General features: G+C 38.8%; 1 protein-coding gene across 1 annotated transcript in view; it reads left to right on the top strand.

Moving 5' to 3' along the window:
- The window catches only part of LRBA (LPS responsive beige-like anchor protein), a 363,867-nt gene that overhangs the window by 104,978 nt on the left and 237,568 nt on the right, over positions 1 to 21,321 (top strand). The window contains 2 exon segments of the mRNA XM_081926283.1: positions 2,363 to 2,424; positions 18,788 to 18,852. Coding sequence (XP_081782409.1) covers positions 2,363 to 2,424; positions 18,788 to 18,852 — 127 coding nt within the window.

The raw sequence follows: 21,321 nt of genomic DNA, 5'->3' as shown, positions 1-21,321 counted from the left end.
AAAAACATGAGAGGGAAAGGCAGTTTCTAGAGAAACAGGAGAGCAGGAAACACACAGTTCCCTTGAACATCTGAGACTGATTTACACAGAGAAACTTGCCTTATAACAAAGCAGGCAGATGGTGGTCTTTTGCTGGGCAGAATTAAGATAGAGTATTAGGAGGCAGAAATGATTTGTGAACTAGACAATTTGGTTTAAAGGGCTTGTTCTTCTCTCCTGGATTGATTCTTAGCATACAATCATTCACAGTGCTGATTTTCCCCTTTGCCCGTTTCTATGCCCATTTTTCATTTAGGTGTCTAGTTTCTGTGATTCTTCCAGTAACTTCTACCATGCCTCCAAATTAGAGCACATAACAACTTCCATGGGGGTAAAGTGAGTGGCACTAGATACTAAGATGTGTTCGTAGGCACAGTTGTGGCACTCTCTTGTTGGAGAGGAGAACACTTCAAGGCAATTGGAAGTCCATTAGATCATAGAAACAAAAATGTGGTTTCTCAGTACTGGCATATTTCACTGTGATGCATGTAACACACTTCTGTTTGAAGCTAGAAAGATATGGTAACAAAATAAAATTATGAAGGATTATGATTCCATCATAATTGGTTTCTTTCAACCATTTCACAGAACATGCAGTTATTATTTAACTAAGAATAGTAGAGGAATGTGCAATAAAAACTGGCACAGGCCATTTTGAAGAAGCTTTCTTTACTGAGGCCTGTTCAATGCAGAATGTTAATTGGTTTGCCCATTTTAAAAGAAGTATTAAAACACTTTCCTGTGTTGTAAAATTCCTGCAACAAGATTTTGTACATATCAAGTATGCTTTCACCTATTAGTAAGCCATGGTTCTTGGCTTAATAAACCATACTGTGCACATGCTGGTGCATGCGGCCTGATCACTCCGACTTTACTTCTCCCTTGGCATGAGCAATAAACAAATATGGAAGGGAACAGCTAAGCATTCATCTGAACCTGGGGTCGTGCCTTGCTCTGTCCTAACAATTGACAGCCAGTAAGCCAACAACAAATCATGGTTTAAACCTGTTTAGCAGTTGTGGTTTCTTAGGGCACACAAACCATGATCCCAGGTTTAGATATAACACTAAGCTTTCCCTACTTTGCTTATCTACTCACACAAGGGGAAGGGAAAAGTACTAGTGGTCATGCTGCGTGTACCAGCATGCAGCTCATGCAGTTTAGTTTAGGCCCTTGGCTTACTGTTATGTTTGAATGTGGCTGTTGTGGGTATTTCCAGAACCAACGTTTGGTTCTTGAATAAATTTCAGCAACTGTTTTGAATACTAGTAGTTAAATTTTACAGCAATCGTCTTTTTGAAAAGGTTTGTGTATTTCAATGTGTGATGGTGAAACAGATGTGCAGACTATATTATATTGCATTGTGAGTGGCGAGTTTCTGGTCTTATGTTTTTAGGTATGGTGCTTACAGTGGGAGCTACATTGTTGTGACATCTTGTTTAGAAGAATATGAGTAAAAAGGTGCCTTACAGCTTTAGCTCTATTGACTTTATATTTTTCTAACCCACTAAATGCTGAATATTGCTGACTTAGTTAGCTTTTCTAGTTTTATTAATAATTGATCCGAAAGGAGCAAAACCAAAACAAAACAGTTCTCAACATGTTGAAGCACAGGTTAATGACTAGAAACTCTACCATCTTAGGCTGTGATAACACCTTTTCACATTATACTAGGAAACTAGTATGAAGTGTGAATTGCTAATAATAACCAAATTAGTTTATAAACTAATCACAAATGTATAGGTACTGCTTGCACTCCCCTCCCCCCTAAGGTTTAGGTGAGGGTCAAGGGTCAAAGTACTAATAAGAGTGTTTGGGATGTCTGCTGCCATGAAACAAAATGGAAACTTGATTGATAGCTGGAGGGCTGAAGGGAGAGAGCTCAATGGAGAAAGCAAAGGTCATAGAGCCATTTCCCTTCTCTGCATATATAATGATCAACCCACTCCAAGGTGAAGAAATGTAAGTACTATAAATCAATATACCATATGCTATGTATGCGTTTATTAACTTGGAACACAAATATTTATGTAATCTCAGCTAAATAGCTCCAAGGCATCATTTTATATCAAAATACTGCATGGCAGTGATTAAAACTGGTGCCTGCTTTTAGCATGTTTTATACTGATATATTAGGATTGAATGCTAAAACAAATTGAAGCTGTAAGATTTCTCCTTTTGTTAATATAAACCATACTGACAATACAGAGAGAATACTAACAAAATAGACTCTTGGGTAGGATTTCCAGGAGGTACTAAATATGAATTGCAACATAGACCCAAGTAGATCACTATATATCTTTTCTATTTTCTTTTTCTTTAGGTTTGGTGTGCATGAAATCTAGTAGTTCTGTTGTGGAGCTGGTCATGCTACTTTGTTCTCAGGTGGGTTACAATTGATTTGAGAGTGAGTTGCTGCTAAAAAAAAAATCCTTTACAATTGCAATTATGATTTGGAGCAGTAGTCTTTGACCTTTCTGGATTCACCTTTAACCCTAGCCTACATCATGAGGCCCTACTTTTAATTTTTTTCCATATATAACTGTCCTTTCTCTCTTTCTCTCCTTGCCCCCCCCCCAATATTTTTCCTTCCCTTTTGCCTTCTTTTAAGAAAAAGGTCCAAAATACATAGTGGTCCAAAAAGCATCCTTATTAGACTGAGGTATGACCCACCAATTGAAGATGAATGCTTTACAGGAACTAGTTTATCTCATGTGATCAGTTGGATAATGTCCTAAAATTTTGGTTTCCTTAACCTTTTCCAGTATTTTAATAATGGTCCATACATTGGATTAAGTAACTTTATATTTAAGCAGGTAAATCTGTGAAATAAAGGTTTTTGACATGGATTCAATATAATTGTATTTCAGATATATTGTAAGAAAAGGTTTTGCCTTTTTGTGTGTGTAAAAAAACTCTAAAATATATAGTGCTCCTTGTTGATCACTTTTTATTAGCTTGAGGAAAAAACTCAACCACAGTTGCCATCTATTTGAATTTTCTGATCTGTGAAACACAGTATGTCTGCTGCTCTGAAAAGCAGTGTTACACTTCACTTTGATTAACAGAAAATCTAATCTGAAAAATTAGAGTTGTCAACAAATAATAGTATGTAGTAGATCAAATAGCACTTTACTCATCTCCTAGTTTTCTCCATTGTAATTATATATGAGGTTTCTATCGAGCTTTTCTTTTTGGCATTTTAAAAATGATACCTTCCTGGTAGTAAATTCCCCTACTTAAAACTTTAAAATAGCCTTTTTTAATGGGAAGGTTATTGGTCTAGAGGTCAAGGGTTTTGACCCATTTCAAAACCTTTGACCTTCATTTAAAGCCCTTATGGTTTACTTGCCTGACGAATAAGGATAATGTAAAATTAATGTTTTTTTTACATCGATTTATTCGTTTTAGTGCTTATATTGCCAAATGTATTTAGACTGTGCTGATGGACATTTCATGAATACAAATGAAAGAATCATAGAAGGTGTGAAAAATCAATAACCTGCATTGACAATAAAGTGCAATAAAAACAATTACTTCTGGAGATTACACCTAATGGATTTTTGCAATGAACTAGTGAAGAGCCAGTTATGTTTCTAGTTGCCTTATTATTCAGTGATGTAGTCAGAACCATGTTGACAGGATTGCTTCTTCTTTCTCATCCTCCTCTTCTTCTTCTTCTTCTTCCTCCTCCTCCTCCTCCTCTTCTTCTTGGAATGCATATAAGCTTGCAAAAATCTAGAGTTTTCATCCAATTTCAGTTCTTATTTTCCATGATAGGGTTTGTTTGTTTGTTTGTTTGTTTGTTTTTAAAAAGGTCATCTTCCAAAGTATAGATATACTACTTGAAATGCATTTTGAACATTAGCACTCAATGCATAAAAAGTATTTGGGTTAAAATGCTCCTTACTGTATACTGGAAATAATAACAAAGTTTCAGTTATGTCCCCTTTGTTTCTTGGCTCAAAAAAGCAAAACGAAGTGTACCTTGAGAACTGCTGTGTGTCTCCACACTGGATAGTGTTGGTACTGATGCAATCTAAAATGGAATAAATGACATGCTCTAATGTGCCTATTTGTCATACATGTCACAGTGCTGTTTTAATGGTAATCTAATGTTAGAATACGGCAATGGGTTAGTTGAGTTGGTAGCAGTGAAACATAAGGTTTTCTATGAAATGCTTGAAACAAACCAATATAGCAAACCAAACCCATAACATCCTTTCATACCAAAGAGTAGCTAAAATATTTCGTTGACTGTGCAAAAGTGGTGTAAGAAATCAAATTAGCTCCAGATGTATACAGATTTGATCTGGGGTGATAATTACATTTTTCACTCTGAATTTTCCTAATTCAGAGAGGTCAGTATGGCAATCACAGAAGTGATTTATTTTCTTAAGAGGTAAACTGTCTGTTGCTACATGAAAGCTTGAGAGATATGAAATTGAATTTCAGCTCGACATTTTACAGATACTGGAAGGAGATGGGGTTGAGTTTGATTGATTTTTTTTCTTTTTGTGGGACAAGGGAGGGGGGAAGTGAAGCGACCCTCTTGCTAAAAGTTTAATTAATTTTTTAAGAAGAGATGGAGAGGAAGGAGTGCCAAAGATCGAAAGATCAGGTCAAAAACTAGTTTTTAATCACATAAATAATACAAAGTAGTTACAAATAAGCATCTGCAAGCATGATTTAAAACTTTACAAATTTGTTGGACATGATGCTAAATTAGATCTCTGCTTTGATTAATACTTTTATGATATGTACCTAATATTAATCAGTAATTCTCTCAAAATATTATTTACTCATACCTATTAGTCTTGCTTTAGTGTTAGGCTTTGTCTGACACATGATTTCCCAAATACCTGTGGTTTGAGAAAAAATTGTTCATTATTTTGACAAGGATTAAAAAAGACAAGACTACAACTTTTGTTGAGGCTCTTGTAAGATTATTCTGTATTGTAGTACAGTTAAAGAATCCATTTTGTTCAGCAGTATTTTGCTGCCATATGTTTGACCAGTATCTTTGGAGTGTCTTAGCTTTCCCCCCTCCCTGGGAGGGCAAAATTTCAAGTTGTTTAACATAGTATTGCTTTGCTCTGCCTAACAATCCAGCTGAATGTACAAAAATAACCCAACACCCTAAAGCAGTCTTTAAAGTGACATTCAGTTCTGACACTGAATACTTACCTTCCTATCTAACTATTGCAACATAAGGAATTCTGCATTTAATATTAACAGAAAAGTGTTCCTGCTTATTTGACATTAATATCATTTTTGAAGGACTCAGCGTTGCATTCAAGGCCACTTTATAAAAGCATTGTGTTGCTCATCCTAATTCAGTCTGACATACATTCCAATAACACTACCTCCCCTCCAGAGTTTAAAGCTAAATTTATGGCTGAGCATTGTGAAGTGCATCATTTAAAAATGGTTTCAACCCAAAACATCTAATAAATAAATAATGTGTATGGCTACTCAGTAGTAGACTTTCCAGACTAGAAATCATTCCATCGGATACTCAACAGTCCACTATCGTAGAGGGCTGTCAGATAAATCTTATAGTAGCTGCATTTATGTCCTGTAAATCACATGTTATTGTCTGAGCCTTCTGCCAGGTCATCTATTCTTTTCCCATTTATCAGAAATGCATATAGTACATTGAAACTAGAAAATACCATCTAGTCTGGGCCCAGCTTCCTGTCCAAGTAATTAAAACAGCCAAAAGAATGAAATCCTCGGCATCGTGTTACTTTTAAATGAATCATGTCCTTAATGTAGGTAGATCTACTTCTTTGCTACTGTAGTACACCATTCTTATATAAAGGTATTGTTAGATTCTATTTGGAGTAAAAACACTGCTGATTTCTGTAGGGTTGCACATACAGATTCAAGTGCATGTAAGTGAACATTCCCATGTGCACAATGATTTATTTATCAGATCTATTAACTGAGCTATTTCTCTGAATTAATTGTACTGAAGCTTATTAAAATTCAGTCTTTTAAAATACTCTCTGCTCTAAAATATTTGTGTTCGATGTTGCACATCGTTCTGCCTGGACGCTGAGGTCCAGCGCCGAGGGCCTTCTGGTGGTTCCCTCATTGCGAGAAGCAAAGCTACAGGGAACCAGGCAGAGAGCCTTCTCGGTAGTGGCGCCCACCCTGTGGAACGCCCTTCCAGCAGATGTCAAAGCGATAAACAACTACCTGACATTCAGAAGACATCTTAAGGCAGCCCTGTTCAGGGAAGTTTTTAACATGTGATATTTTACTGTATTTTTGGTTTTTATGGAAGCCGCTCAGAGTGGCTGGGAAGGCCCAGCCAGATGGGCGGGGTATAAATAATATATTATTATTATTATTATTATTATTATTATTATTATTATTATTATTATTATGTATTTTAAACCCTTTTTTTGGAGAGGATATCAGGTGGTGCAAATGACGCATCTAGAAAAGGCTGCGAGTTCTGCCATCCTATCTGTATCCTGTTCCTTTGGATTAAAACTGTTATTTTCAGATTACTTTGAATTATTAGGTGAAAATTCTATGTAACTCTTACAATTGCAAAAGAAAAGACTTTTGTATAGGTGGTGGAAGAGCAAGAACCACTAAATCATCATGGGACTCTTACATGAAAGATCAGCATTTTTATTTCAGATGATGTGATTTAGAATAAGCCCTCAACTTTCAGCTATAAGAAGTAAAATCCCTGCTCCAGTAGACCCATTTTTTAAAAAATAAATAAATTTCTTGTATCCTAGTTAGGATTATGAAAACTTACTTAATGCACGAAAAGGAATCAGAAATCTGCACTTAAGTGACTCCTAATAAAATACCTTGACTATCTGGCATGCTGCCTAGAAAAATCTGTGCCTCAGGTTCCCTCTGAAATTGCCCGTGACTTGGTGTGGATACACCTGTAACTTAAAAGAAACATAGTGTTAAGCTAAGGCAGGGTTAGGCAACCTAAGGCCTGGGGCTGGATGCGTCCCAATCGCCTTCTCAGTCCGGTCCACGGACGGTCCGGGAATCAGCGTGTTTTTACATGAGTAGAATGTGTCCTTTTATTTAAAATGCATCTCTGGGTTATTTGTGGGGCACAGGAATTCGTTTATTTCTCCCCCCAAAATATAGTCCGGCCCACCACATGGTCTGAAGGACGGTGGACCAGCCCACAGCTGAAAAAGGTTGCTGACCCCTGAGCTAAGGTACTTACTTAGGGCAAGGCTTTTGTGATCTATTATACTTATCTGAGTAGCCTAGTTGCTTACAAGATCTCAACTCAAGGGGATCCATATGCAACTTTCATGTAACAGCCACATCATTGAAATCTTGGGTACGAGCCATGCGGCAAGCATCCAAACCTTTTCAAAACATAGATGACTGCAAACTATAGAGAATAAACATTCTGAGAAGCATCTCCTTTGTCTGGATAGTTAATTTCAAGGTTCACATTGCATGTTATATTATCCCTGGATTGAAAGTGAAACTGCCCATAGAAATCAATAAAGAAACCCAGGATTAGGCTATAGTTCTGATTTGGTACTAGAACGTTCACCCAGAAATGAAAAGTGGTAGCAAAAGGACAATTTCAAATTATTGCAACTTAAAGTCTTATTTAGCAAGAAGCTCTGCGCATTATGTGGGGTTTGGTGCATGGCACATCTCCTGCTCGATCGTACATACTTAAGTCGTTGATTTCTCCGAGAAATGCTTCCAATAAGAGGGCTGTTGAAATGGGACATTCAGGAGATGCCATTCTCATCTCCTCCCTCTCCCTTTATATGCTACAGACAATCCTTTACAAAGTCGTAATTTACTTGCTTGGATAACTGGTATCACTATGTGGGACCTCCTGTATGTTTCTGCTTTCACTGCTAAACCGCTTACTTGGAAAATAGCAGAGTTCAGTTTCTTCAGCACAGGACAGGAATGGGAACCTGTGACCCTACAGATGTTGCTATACTAAATTCCCATCATCTCTAACCATTGACCAAGCTGGCTGGGACTGATGGGAGTTGTAATCTAACAATTATTGGAGGGCCACAGGTTCCCAACCTGGCATAGCAGAATATCTAGTTGGAAATAAAAACTCCCTAATTTATTTAAATGTGTGGGTTTTTTAAAGGGTTTATTATAAACACTGCCTTCGAATTCCGGGAAAGTCTGTGGAGGTTGAACACAAATGCCATGTTTATAAAGCAATGACGCTGATTTCGAAATTCAGATGGGCCCTTTCCTTCTCATGTTTGAATTCCAAAAAGATAATTACTCACAGTGAATTATCGTAGTGACATGAGCACAACTTCCTCTCTGTTTCACATTGGAATGTAGGAATCTCAGTGCTGTCAAAAGCACTCCAATAGGGGCTGGGAGGTGGAAAAGGGTTTATTCATCAAACATAGAGGCACCAAGCACATACAGCCTATTTGCATCTTCTTCCAACTTGCAGAACATCCCCCCCCCCCAAAAAAAGAGAAAACTTTGATCCTGAGGAGGAAACGTATTTTTAGATTCATCAGAGTGAAGATTTTTCTAGACTAGCCTAACTGGTCTGAACATTTTGTAGTGTTCAATATAAGACTCTCTATACTTAAAGGATGTTAGAGACCATCTCTTGAACACCAGAAACACTTTTACATATTAAGGAACATATGCAAAACAAAGCAGTACTTTCACATAAATTACAGATATGTAGTCCTGCTGTTTGGTGTGTGCTCACGTGCTTCAGTTTCCCTTAATTATTTTAGTGACCACACTTGAAAAATTGCATTATTCTAATATATATAAATTCAGTATTTTCAGTAAGGGGTTTTATTTGATGGGGACGGGGGGCAAAACAGCAGAGCAATTGTAAGTTAAAGTATCCCACTGCAGATGTTAAGAACTAAAAGGTCATAATTTAGCTGCAGAAGCAAGGGCCCCGTTCTCCCCCTCAAACCTCAAGGCATCCTATTGCTTCATTCGCACACTAGGACTTAAAAAACCCAACCATTTAAGGTGAATTTTGTGCTAAGAGAGCACACCCTGTGGTTTGGCAGTCTAGTCAGAAGGATGATACCATGCTGGTTTTCTAACTGGATCTTTGAACAATATTCTCATGGGTGGTAAATGTAAAACAAAGTAATATCAACTGGCACTTAATTCTGTGAGCTCCCTGCTGATTGGGCTAGGCAGTGAAATAGAGCTCTTCCTGACAGGAAGTCAGCCTATAAGTGTGGAGACCCCTGAACATAAAGTGTGCTTTAATTTGAGAACCTGCTGTTTTACAGCTTTTCTCTTTAATTTGAGAGCTTAGGAAAAAGGGGCTAGACTAGGGGAATGGATGCAAGCTGACTGGCCGTAGGATAGAAAGTCTAGAGTGTGGTAGCAATTGTGTGCTTTTTAACACCAATTATAAATGTGGGAGCAGTTATTTTGAGGCAATTTAGATAGTTTCTTGCTACCCAGGCTTGATTTTAAACCTGATACTGCAACATATAAATCACTTACCTGTGTAGGCTTTCCACACAGATGGCTGTGTTTAAAAAGTACTTACTACATGCACTAGCCTCTACATGTTCAGCTTTAGCATGCTACCATTGTGTCTGCCAGGCTCACAGATTGCTGGCCTGTTTAGGATGCTTACATATGGGACAGCAGACATAGTAAGTGGCGTTTTAAACTAGAAGCTGACAGTGCAGAGCACTGGCATGGGCAAATGAAAGCTGTGTGGCAGGTTTAAATTGGGCCTTGCAAGAGTGAATAGGCACTGTAGTTACAGTGTCTGATGTTGAGAGGACATTTTTACTCAGAGCAGAATGTTTGTGTTCAGTTTTTGGCATCCAGTTTTTGTTTTGTTTTTGAACAGAGAAGAGTTAATATTTAATTCAAAAGAGGTGTCTGGCCAACTTGATTCTCATGCCAGTTTTAATACTAAGCGTGGTTAATTACTTTGGTTCATTTGCCTACTGATTGCTCTCAGGTGGTCACTGTTGCCATCTGTTTGTCTCTAGAGACAGTGGGGTGTGCCTCTGTGGGTGACGTCAACTGCTGTGTTAGCAGCACTGGGCTGATCTCTCTGGAGCAGAAGCCTGGGCAGTGTGTATGGAGGTTATGGGCTGCCCAGACGACAATTACCCACTCTCAGTTTTGCTGACGTGGTCCAAAGGAAAGTAGAGCAATATATTTGGCACCAGCTTGGTTGTAGGCAGTGCTTCCCCCCTCCTAGAAAAATAGGTGCTGGTACTCATCATGAAGGGACACAGGTGGCGCTGTGGGCTAAACCACAGAGCCTAGGGCTTGCCGATCAGAAGGTCGGCAGTTCGAATCCCCGCAATGGGGTGAGCTCCCATTGCTCGGTTCCTGCTCCTGCCAACCTAGCAGTTCAAAAGCACATGAAGTAGATAAATGGGTACCGCTCCAGCGGGAAGGTAAACAGCATTTCCGTGTGCTGCTCTACTTCGCCAGAAGTGGCTTAGTCATGCTGGCCACGTGACCCGGAAGCTGTACGCCGGCTCCCTCGGCCAATAAAGCGAGATGAGTGCCGCAACCCCAGAGTCGTCCCTGACTGGACCTAATGGTCAGGGGTCTCTTTACCCTTTACCTTTACTCACCATGAAGTTGTTACAGTAAGTGCCACACCTTTTAACAACAACAAAAAGAGGTGCCGGTATGGCATGCCTTTGAGTATCCCCTGGAGGGAAAAAAAACTGGCTGTAGGAGTTGCCTGATGGAGATGTACAAGGTGCCATCCAACCATCTTAGGGACTCCATTCCAGATTTGTGTAGGGTTTGCTCCTTACCCTTTTCTTCTCCCAAAGATATCCCACAAGGCAGCAGCAGTTTAGAATCAAGAGTTTTCCTTTCCTAGATGGGCTGTCTTTCCAGGTTGGTGAGCCCCACCTGTCCCTCACTTCCCTCTCTCTACAACATGTGCTGAAACCCCCTTCTTGACAATTGGATTCATTATTGGTCTCGCCCACTCAATCAACTGGAGCCTATAATCGCATTCAGGGGAAATCCCTAACTCATCAAGGGTTTGAGACCCATTGGCTACCCTCACCTGGTTTAGCTGGCCAGTTGAAGCAGTTTCCTGGGTATGGCCGCTGTTGCATGCTGACGGCTTCTAGGAGCCACAGGTAACAGCTGAGTGCATGGTGGGGACCAAAGGTAGACAAAATACCCCAGAAGGAGCTTGATGTGTCTCACACCGTGGGTACTACTCCTCCCCTAACACCCCGTACACTATATATTCACATTTATGAGCTGCAGCAAAATACTGCTGTGTGGAGTGGTTCAAACCAAGAATGCCAGCCAGCAAGCCATGCTTTTCTCAGGATAGCATTCCACTCCCCTCCCCCAAGTTTTCTGCTCATTCAGCCCCACAATTGGAGGAAGTTTGCTTCTGTATACCAAGTGCTGGAAACCACAGTAGGGGAGAGTGTTCTTGTGCTCAGGTCCTGTTGGCAGGTTTCCAGTAGGCATCTGGTTAGCTATTTTGTGAGAATGGGATGCTGAACTAGTTAGCTTTTGGTCTGACTCAGCAGGTCTCTACTTACAGTACTTCTTAGTAACTACATGCAGTACTTCATAGCATGCTGCAGCCACTAAGCCTGCTCAGAACACACTGTTGGGGGGGGGGGAAATCTTCCCCCCACTTCCTTCATAAACATACTACAAATGTTTGGGTCCTCCAACTCATACCTGCCTTTTGTACATGCATGTTGCTGTTTTAGTTACACAAGAATTGGAGAAGGAGTTGACTATTAATATACAGAATTTGTTCAGTTAGCTCCCTTTATTTTAGCCTTTAGGTTACAGATTGAGAGATTTTTGTTTCTGGGCGTTTGGATGACATTAACTTTTCTTCCTTCTACAAATGGTTTTAGTGTTGCTCTGGTCATTAGCTCTCACTTCTGTTGTATTTTATTGTTGTCCTTATTGCATATATTTGCATCTCTTTTTTAACTGTGTAAGCTGGATTGGGGGTTCTTGTAGGTGAAAGGTGGTGTAAAAATTTCATAAATAATGAATGAATAAGTGTAGGTTTTTACGTTTTTCTTTAGAGTGCAGAAGGATGTCCCAACAATGTGACAGGTGGCCAGATATTTTTGTTCCTGTGGTTGAATCATTTGGATGTTTGATGTGATGCTTACCCAGTGAATCATGCCATCAGCAAAATATATTTTTGTTCGGAGGTCCTAGCTAAGACCACTGTACAGTACCACAAGTGTTTGAAAATCCTGTGGCATATGGAGAATATTGACATGTGTTTTAATCTGGTTTTTAGCTTGTCCTTGATATAATTATTTAGTTTTAAATGCCTTTAACTGGGTTTTTAATTACAATTATGTTTTATTCTTTTTGTAAACTGCTTTGAGGTTTTATTATGATAAAGCAATGTATAAATCTTGTGAAATAAATAAATATTGAATTTTGTGAGCCTGCTATTTTACAAACATATGCACCATATGGCTTTGAAAGAAAACTTTATGCTGGAATGAATGAAGTTAGTATTTAAAACACGATAATTTTATCAATACATGGTATGGCAGTATGAAATTAGTGCTTATTTCTTTTGAAAGATAAAAGTAGTACCTCTGCAGTTAGTGTCTACAAAAGTTCATTGTGGCCTTGAATTCTCTATTTAAGTATTAAAATTAAATTCTCGTTATAAGGTAATTTCAGGTATTTACTGCACAACAATATAACACCAGTTTATAGGAAGCCTGCTCGGAGTGGAATACACAGAATGGTTAAACAGCAGGGGAGTCTTCTGCTTTTAGTTAAAAACTGCTGTTTCTGTATGGCATATTTACAACTTATTTAATTCTTAATGTAGTGTGCTGTGGGACTGAGCATACGAAAAAGAGTAGAAAGAGCTCTGCTTTCTGTGTCTAAGGCTATTACTTGCTGTACAATAATAAAGGCACTATTTTATTGGGTTAGTTGTAATTAACTTCAGCACTATGCATTCATATAAATCATTCTCAATCTGTTTTCTTTGCATTTTCCTTCCTTTAACTGAGTTAGCATAGTTGTTTTCAAATGTTGTTTTTCCTATAAGGAATAAGGCTGTAATAGCCTTTCTCTAAATGGACTTGTAGAGCTAATTATTCTAATAATTATTTAATATGCATTGATAGAGTCTTAATGCAGTTTTTACAAATGGTTATGGATCAGTATTTTGGCTATGGTCTGGATTTGACCATGAACATTAAAAACAGATTTATCTATTACCAGAACTCCCCTTCCTTGGGAGGGGGTGTTATTATTGTTTTTTTCCTTGCTTCTTTGTCTTGATCTGAGTGCCCCTCCCCCCAAAAGCCCTAGTGCTTAACACTTTCAGGCACTGAATAGAACCTGAATCTACATTAAGTGTCAGATTTACACATAATTTCCATGGCGTTTCCTTTTTCCAGTGTTATACCAAATCTTCCCCTTTTCAAGTCTCAAAAGGCAGATGTAGGACACACATTGGATTGTGCCAGTTTCTTGGACTATTTCATATGAAATAAAAGTGAACATCATAAAGCTCATTTTTGGCTTTGGTAAATTTAATTTTTTAACTAGTGTAATGTGGCTTTAAAATCTTGGTTCCTTACTGCCTTTGTTTTGATGACAAGAGCAATAGTTTTCAAATGTAATGGAACAAAAAGTACTTTCTGCTTATATCTGAACACATTGCGTAGTTTTTTTTTTTTTTTTAGCCTTATAAAAATAATTAGCCTCTATATAGTTCTAATGGCAGCCTTGAAAGTTTTAGCCTGGAGCAGCCTCTAATGAACAGCCCTTGTTTTTTTCCATTTGGGCTTTGAGATTCCCTAAAGACTTGACTTCAGACCTCAGAGGGCAGCAGCTGCCATTTGTCTTGAGTACTAGTGTTGTGAAATAGTCAGACCACGTACTAATAGAACACATTTGTACAATTCAGTACATAGATGCTTGATAGAGGTTTAATGATGATCATCTGTTGAGAGCTTGTAGATGGGTGGACTTAGAGCAACTTCTATTGCACCTTATCAAAATAATACCATCTGTATTGATCAGGTGGGTGATGTTGCCTGGCTAAGCTTGCTTTCCCAGAGCAGGTTTTTGGTGTGTGTTTTTACAGACCGCTATGTTTTTATATTAAAAATCTCTTTTCTTTTAGATTTCTAAGAAATCTTGAAGTACTTAATGCCTCAGATCTGTGCAAAGTTGTTCAGCTGCATAATTGACAAAACAGAACTCTTATATACTGTCCCTTCTCATATACCATAAATAATAAAACTGGAGGGGATCCTGTAGTAGGCCATCCTTTCCAATGCTCTGTTTGTTGCAAGAAATGCAGGGCCAGAGCATCCCCAACAAGCCCACTACCCCTCGAGGTAATTGGTTCAATCGCCAAACTTCCCTTTTCATGTCAACAAATTTCTCCAAACGCTTAGCCAAAATCTACCCTTCTGTCATAAAATTATAGAATCATAAAATTTTAGAGTTGGAAGGGGCTATAAGAGTCATCTAGCCCAATCCCCTGCAATGCTGGAGTCTCAAGTAGAGAGATGGCCATCCAATCTCTACTTGAAAACCTCCAAGGAAGGAGAGTCCATCACCTCTTGTGGGAGTCTTTTCCACTGTTCATATAGCTCTTACTGTCAGAAAGTTATTCCTGTGTTTAATCAGACGCTCCTTTTCTTCACTTGAACTTGAATCATAACTAATTCCCTCAACTGTTCCTCATAAGGCTTGGCTGCCATACTCTTGATCATCTTGGTCACCCTCACTTGCACATGTTCCAGCTTGTCAATTGTGGCACCAAGAACTGGACACAGTACTCCAGGTGTGGTCTGACCAGGGCAGAATAGAGCAGTACTTTTACTCCCTTTTATCAGCATACTATACTTCTGTTGATGCAGCGTAGAATACTATTAGCTTATTCCCCCCCCCTCTTTTTTTGGTTGCTGTATCATACTGTTGACTCATGTTAAGTTTGTGGTCTACTAAGACCCCTAGATCCTTTTCACATGTAGCATTGCCAATCCACTTGTCCCCCCCTTAGATCTGCACAAAGGGTTATTTCTGCCTACGCATAGATCCTTACATTTTTCCCTGTTGAAATTCATGTTGTTAGTTTGGGCCCAGTTCTCCAATCTGTTAAAACCATCTCGAATCCTAATTCTGTCTTCAGTGGCATAATTGCCTAACCCCCACCCCCCACCCCCTGGTTTGGTGTCATCTGCAAGTTGGTACAGATGCTGAACACTACAATTAGCATGACATTTGGAGTTTCCCTAGGGGAGCTCTGAATATAGCTTTGCAACTTCAAATACTTTTGAAGTATCTGTACCCAGTGCTTTTTTTCTGGGGATATGCAGGGGTACGCATAGCCCTAAACATTTTGTGAATCTTTGTACAGATGTACCTCAGGTTACATACGCTTCAAGTTACAGACTCCACTAACCCAGAAATAGTACCTCGGGTTAAGAACTTTGCTTCAGGATGAGAACAGAAGTTGCGCAACAGCGGCGTGGCGGCAGCGGGAGGCCCCATTAGCTAAAGCGGTGCTTCAGGTTAAGAACAATTTCAGGTTAAGAATAGACCTCCAGAACGAATTAAGTACTTAACCCGAGGTACCACTGTACTTTTGTCCATTTACTGTATTTTTCCAAATTTGAACTATAAAATGGTGATTTTCTTGAGTCAAAACGAGAGTACCTCTAAACATTTTTTTAACAAAAAAAGCACTGCCTGTACCCATTTATTTATTCCCTGAGTCTGTGTAAGTGGAGGAACACTTAAATGTCAGGACCTGGCTGAGACAGTAAGCAACTGTACCTGAATCAAGATCTTAAGGGGGGGGGTGTTTTTTAGTCCAGGTTTTATGAAGTCAGTTGCTGGAGGTGGAAGAGCTGTATCTTGAGGTGGATCTGGAGGAACTGGATCTAAAATGCATTGGGAAGGAGCTACTGATTTGAAAATGCAACGTGTGAATTGACTTGGGGTGTGATGTGACCATACTGATGAGGCCCTTTACTCTAAGCCAGGGGTCAGCATGCTTTTTCAGCAGGGGCCGGTCCACTGTCCCTCAGACCTTGTGGGGGGCCGGACTATATTTTGAGGGGAAAAATGAATGAATTCCTGTGCCCCACAAATAACCCAGAGATGCATTTTAAATAAAAGGAGACAATCTACTCATGTAAAAACACCAGGCAGGCCCCACAAATAACCCAGAGATGCATTTTAAATAAAAGAACACATTCTACCCATGTAAAAACACACTGATTCCTGGACCGTCTTCAGGCCGGATTTAGAAGACGATTGGGCCTTAGTTTGCCTACCCATGATGTTATTGAATACCCGGAACTGTGTATGTTCAGGCCTTAGAGCCTACATTGGAGCAGATGATCGGAGTGTTTAACCTCTGAAATTGGCAGAAAGGATGACATTTCTGGACACATCAGACCCTGTAAAAATAGTAGACTCCTGGCCTTCTACCCTTGCTCACCAAGAGAACAGTGCCTTCTGTCTGCTGAATTTGAGCTTCTTAATTTCCATCTCCAGTTCCCAAGAAATGATCTCAAGAACCCTAAGCTGAAGAACACACCCTCTAGATCTCTCCACTGCCATCCATGGTCCTCCTTTGCAAAGTTCTTTTCAGCACTTTAAGGCAATTTATATCTCACAGCTACTTGCATTTTTGTCAGTGCTTAAGTATTTGCTATAGATTCACTATAGACTGCACAGTAATTATGATCATGTACATTAGCAGTAGATTTTATAGGCATAGGAAATAGTAGTCGATTAAGTTCAGCTTACAGCAGGTATGAAATTATTGACTTGGTCGATCTCCTCTTGCAGTCCTTCCTCTTGAAAGTGCTGAAATGTATTCTCCAGTTATTCAGCTACATTAGTGGTCGACTCTGAGGCTTTTAACATGTTTTTCATCAGCACCTTTGGGAGAAGGATAACAAAGATCTTGACATAACAATGCAGTCAGCTCTGAGAATGTAATTGCAGTACAGGATATATGTGCTGTGTTGAAACATTGCATTAAACATGAAAGACATTGGTTGTTACATTTTGCCCCCCTCCCCCGCCAAGCTATTAAAGCATGCTTAAGGGAGTGTTCACCTGTGGCTTAAAAAAGAATTGTTTAGACTAATATTTTCTCTTATCTTTGTCTGTGATAGAGAGAGTTAAGCTGGAAAACAACCAAGATAAATGTCTTTGCTTCTCAGTTTGGGCAATTTCTGTTTTCAGTAATTAAGTTCTGAAGCACTACACTGAGTGTGATTCAAGGTGAAAGCCATTGTTTGAAGACAAAAACATGTGCATGATGTCATTTAGAGAAAATCATAGCTCTTCATTTATATTCCCACCTTCCAACACTTCTCCTGCCAATATTTTGTGAGGGAATGCTAAAACAACTGAAGAGGCATGCTGGCAAAAGAATAGAAACATCTAGGCAGGCTAAACAATCACTTTAGTGCCCATTGTTGTGGTATACAACTGTATACTCCAAAAAATTGTAGCAACAAAAATACATAATTGTGATTAATTGCTTTATAGGCCTATGAGCAAAAAAACAAAAAAACAAAAAACAAAAAACCACACACACAAAATGCTTCTAGTTACTCAGATGTGTTGTTGTTTTTGTAAATTGAGGCATGTCTATAGAGGAAGGCACACTCCCCAAACACCCTGTTAGTTGAATACCTCATTTATTTTGCAGTATTTCCATGGTAGCAGTGGCATGGGCCAGTTGCTGATTGGACTGTTTCTTGAGGTGCCAAGGCTTATTCAGCAATCTAGCTCTCTTGCTGGTATTAATAAAATATTGAGGTTTGTGATGAGAACTGATAAGTTGTGGTACCTTTGATTAAAACTCTGCTTGGTGATGAAGCTTCCTTGGGCAAGAGGCTGCCCCAGAGGGGAAGAAGGACTCATCTACAATCTCTGCCTAAAGACCAGCAGCCTTTTGACTCTTCTTCCTCTGTCATTTAACAATGGCCATGCAGTCAGGCTCGTTGAACTGTTTCCATACCAAAGAGCTGTTATGATAACTATTCTTCCCCCCTCCCATCTGTAAGCAACTCTAGGGGCCTTATCAGTTGAAGTGGGTTGTTGATTAAAAAAAGAAAAGTATTTTAAAAATAGATTAAAAATAGATTAAAAATATTTTTGCCTAACCTACATCTGTGGTGATGACAGGCTTAATACCATTTCACCTTCTCTCACCCTTGTACAGTGGGACCTCAGGTTACATACGCTTCAGGTTACAGACTCCGCTAACCCAGAAATAGTACCTCAGGTTAAGAACTTTGCTTCAGGTTGAGAACAGAAATCATGCTCTGGCGGTGCAGTGGCATCAGGAGGCCCCATTAGCTAGAGTGGTGCTTCAGGTTAAGAATAGTTTCAGGTTAAGTACAGACCTCCGGAATGAATTAAGTACTTAACCTGAGGTACCACTGTAGTAGGTAGTCAATATGCTGAATGCTTAGTTTGAATAGCACTTTGGGTGGTTCTTGTTATCTGGATAGATGTGGTCATGCTCATCAGCTGACATTGTTTACAGTACAAACAATACATGTACTGCATGTATTGAATATACCGGTACCTAGCCAGCACAACCAGTCCTTTTTTAAATTAAAGTTTGTATGTATAAATTTTGAGTTAAAATTCTAATACCTTGTGTCACCATCTTAACTTTTACTATAACTGTTTTCACTGGTTTAATTAATGCAAATTTGTTCTTTTAATTACCTTTTTCACTTTTGCATTGTAGGAGTGGCAGAACTCAATACAGAAGAATGCTGGCCTAGCTTTCATTGAGCTTGTCAACGAAGGAAGGTAACTTCCTAGTTATATTAATTTCTAGAATCACCATTATTCATATTGAGCAAATTCTGATTAATTTCTGTTGCTGACTTATGAAGTTCTTTGTCTACAAGTAAAGTGTTTTGGATTTGGTAGCATACATTTTCATTCCTTTAGAAATATTGTACAGTTAACTTTGTGAACCTGATTAAGCCGCTAAATCTCCTGTACAGGTCTTTGCAGAGGTTGTCTGAACCTGGGGAAGGGAATCTTGTTAGAATAACTCAAACAAAAATGCATCTCAGACTCGGAGCAAGTTAACCAGCCCCCCCTCCCTGGCACAGGCTTGCTCCCATATTCTGTTGTGGTTTGGCCTTTTCTCTTATCTGTAGTCATATTGATATAGTGTGCCTATGGCAGACCTGCACAGTTTGTGACCAGTAAGCTGAAACTTCCTGTTTCTACTGGTTATTCGAAGGAATGTCAACTACTTGGCAGACCCAATACACGCTGGTTGCTTGTGTTTGACTTGTTGGGGCGCGAGTTATAGAGCGCTGTTGTGGGGTCTCAGATCACTGATTTAAAAGTCTTATTAGTTACGTGTATGCATGTGAAATTTCTCAAATTGACCACTTCAGGCATTTTTTTTAAAAAAAATAATAAATAGAAAAAAGCAAGTGTACTGTATATATTGCATTGGGTGCTGTGGCAGAAAGCTGGTATATAAATGCAATACATAAATATACCAACTGATTTTTGCATAAGCACCTTCATCAAAAGGATTTTTGTTACAAGAAATTTCAGAGTAAGACTAGATGTTCATACTTTTCAGTTCAGTTCATGAATACAAGGTGTATTATAGAAAATGACAGGTCATGACAGAAACATTAACTTTAGCGTGCACTTAAATTCAGTAGAATTGTATATATTTCCTAAGTAATTCAAAAATACATAATAATCACACCAGAAGTAGTAACCATAGTGATATAGAAAATGAATAAAGCACTTAATGATTGGAAAAGACGAATACACTTATTTAGTCTCTCTTAGTAGAGTTAGAGAATCATCCACTAAAATGTAAATTTTAAATGAAGACTTGGTGAACTCTAAATCCAAAGTAATCTTTATTAGCAGAGAGATTAGCTACTCCCTCCTTCTTAGTGATTAGCACTCTCATCCTATGTCAAGTAGTAAACTCTGGCTGCTCTCCTCAGAGTGCTTTAGCCACTTTGGTAAAATGCAGAGTCAGCTGTTCAAGACAATACGAGTTGCTTCTGGTTTAAAGCTACTTTCTCAATGCAATAGAAAGCTTGCCAGTAGATGAAATATTGTGGGAGAGTAAGTGTACACAAAGACCTAGAGAGGCTGATGGGTTTAATTCCAACATGTTTTTTTCCATCACATAGTTAAAAATTCTCTACAAAGAGGGATAAAATGGGTATACAAAGTTAACTGTATAGTGAAATCCGGGCTGTCAGAAAGGTTAGTGATGTTCATTGTTAAATGTCCCATAATTTTGGAGCTTTTGATAATGTTTCGCAAACTCTGTTTGATTGAACAAATTATGCAAAGATAATGCATTATTGCTTGAGGCAAGCACTGGAAAGTGTTCACTGAAAGGTATTTTTAACTTCAAGGGATTTATAGGAAGCTATAATGCGGAGTTAGAGAACAGATATAACGGCCATACTTAACAGTTTCAGATTGTGCCTGTTTGAATATAGTTCTTAATTTATAAAATTAGAGTTCTGGGGTTTGAGGCTTCCTGAAACTGAAGCCATATCCTCTGAACTACCAGTCTTCTCACTCCGTAATTTCAGATGTTTGAGATTAAGTACTTTGCACAAATTCCATGGGTGAACCCTGGTTCATATTAATCCCTGGAGATAGTGAAATTGAAGACATAGCCAGTTACATGTTATCCTGCAATCTCTATATAGCCATGAGGTTCAAAGACATTAACCCCCCTTGGTTTTTCAAATGCATCCTAAGAGGTAAAGCAAAAAACTCAGTTCCTATTTGGAACGAGAATCTTGCTATTGTGAATTCAGATACTAGTAGCAGTTAATATGAGAAAAGGCACAGTTGCTTCAATTTAGGGTCATTTCTAATATTTTAACGTATCTGGTAAATTAAATGCCTCATGCTGTTTCATATCTAATTGTCACTGTTGGACAGCATTTACATTTTGTGAACTCAGCTGTGTACAAAGAGCGAGCAATTAGCAATATATGGTGTAAATTCGAACATATAATATTTTCATCTAACACAGTACAGTGGTACCTTGGGTTAAGTACTTAATTCGTTCTGCAGGTCCGTTCTTAACCTGAAACTGTTCTTAACCTGAAGCACCACTTTAGCTAATGGGGCCTCCCGCTGCTGCCACGCCACTGGAGCCCAATTTCTGTTCTTATCCTGAAGCAAAGTTCTTAACCTGAAGCACTATTTCTGCCTTAATGGAGTGTGTAACCTGAAGTGTATGTAACCCGAGGTACCACTGTA

Source organism: Podarcis melisellensis, assembly GCF_964234715.1.
Source record: "Podarcis melisellensis genome assembly, chromosome: 9".
NCBI classification, from domain to species: Eukaryota; Metazoa; Chordata; class Lepidosauria; order Squamata; family Lacertidae; genus Podarcis; species Podarcis melisellensis.
This window is presented reverse-complemented; position numbering and strand designations above follow the sequence as displayed.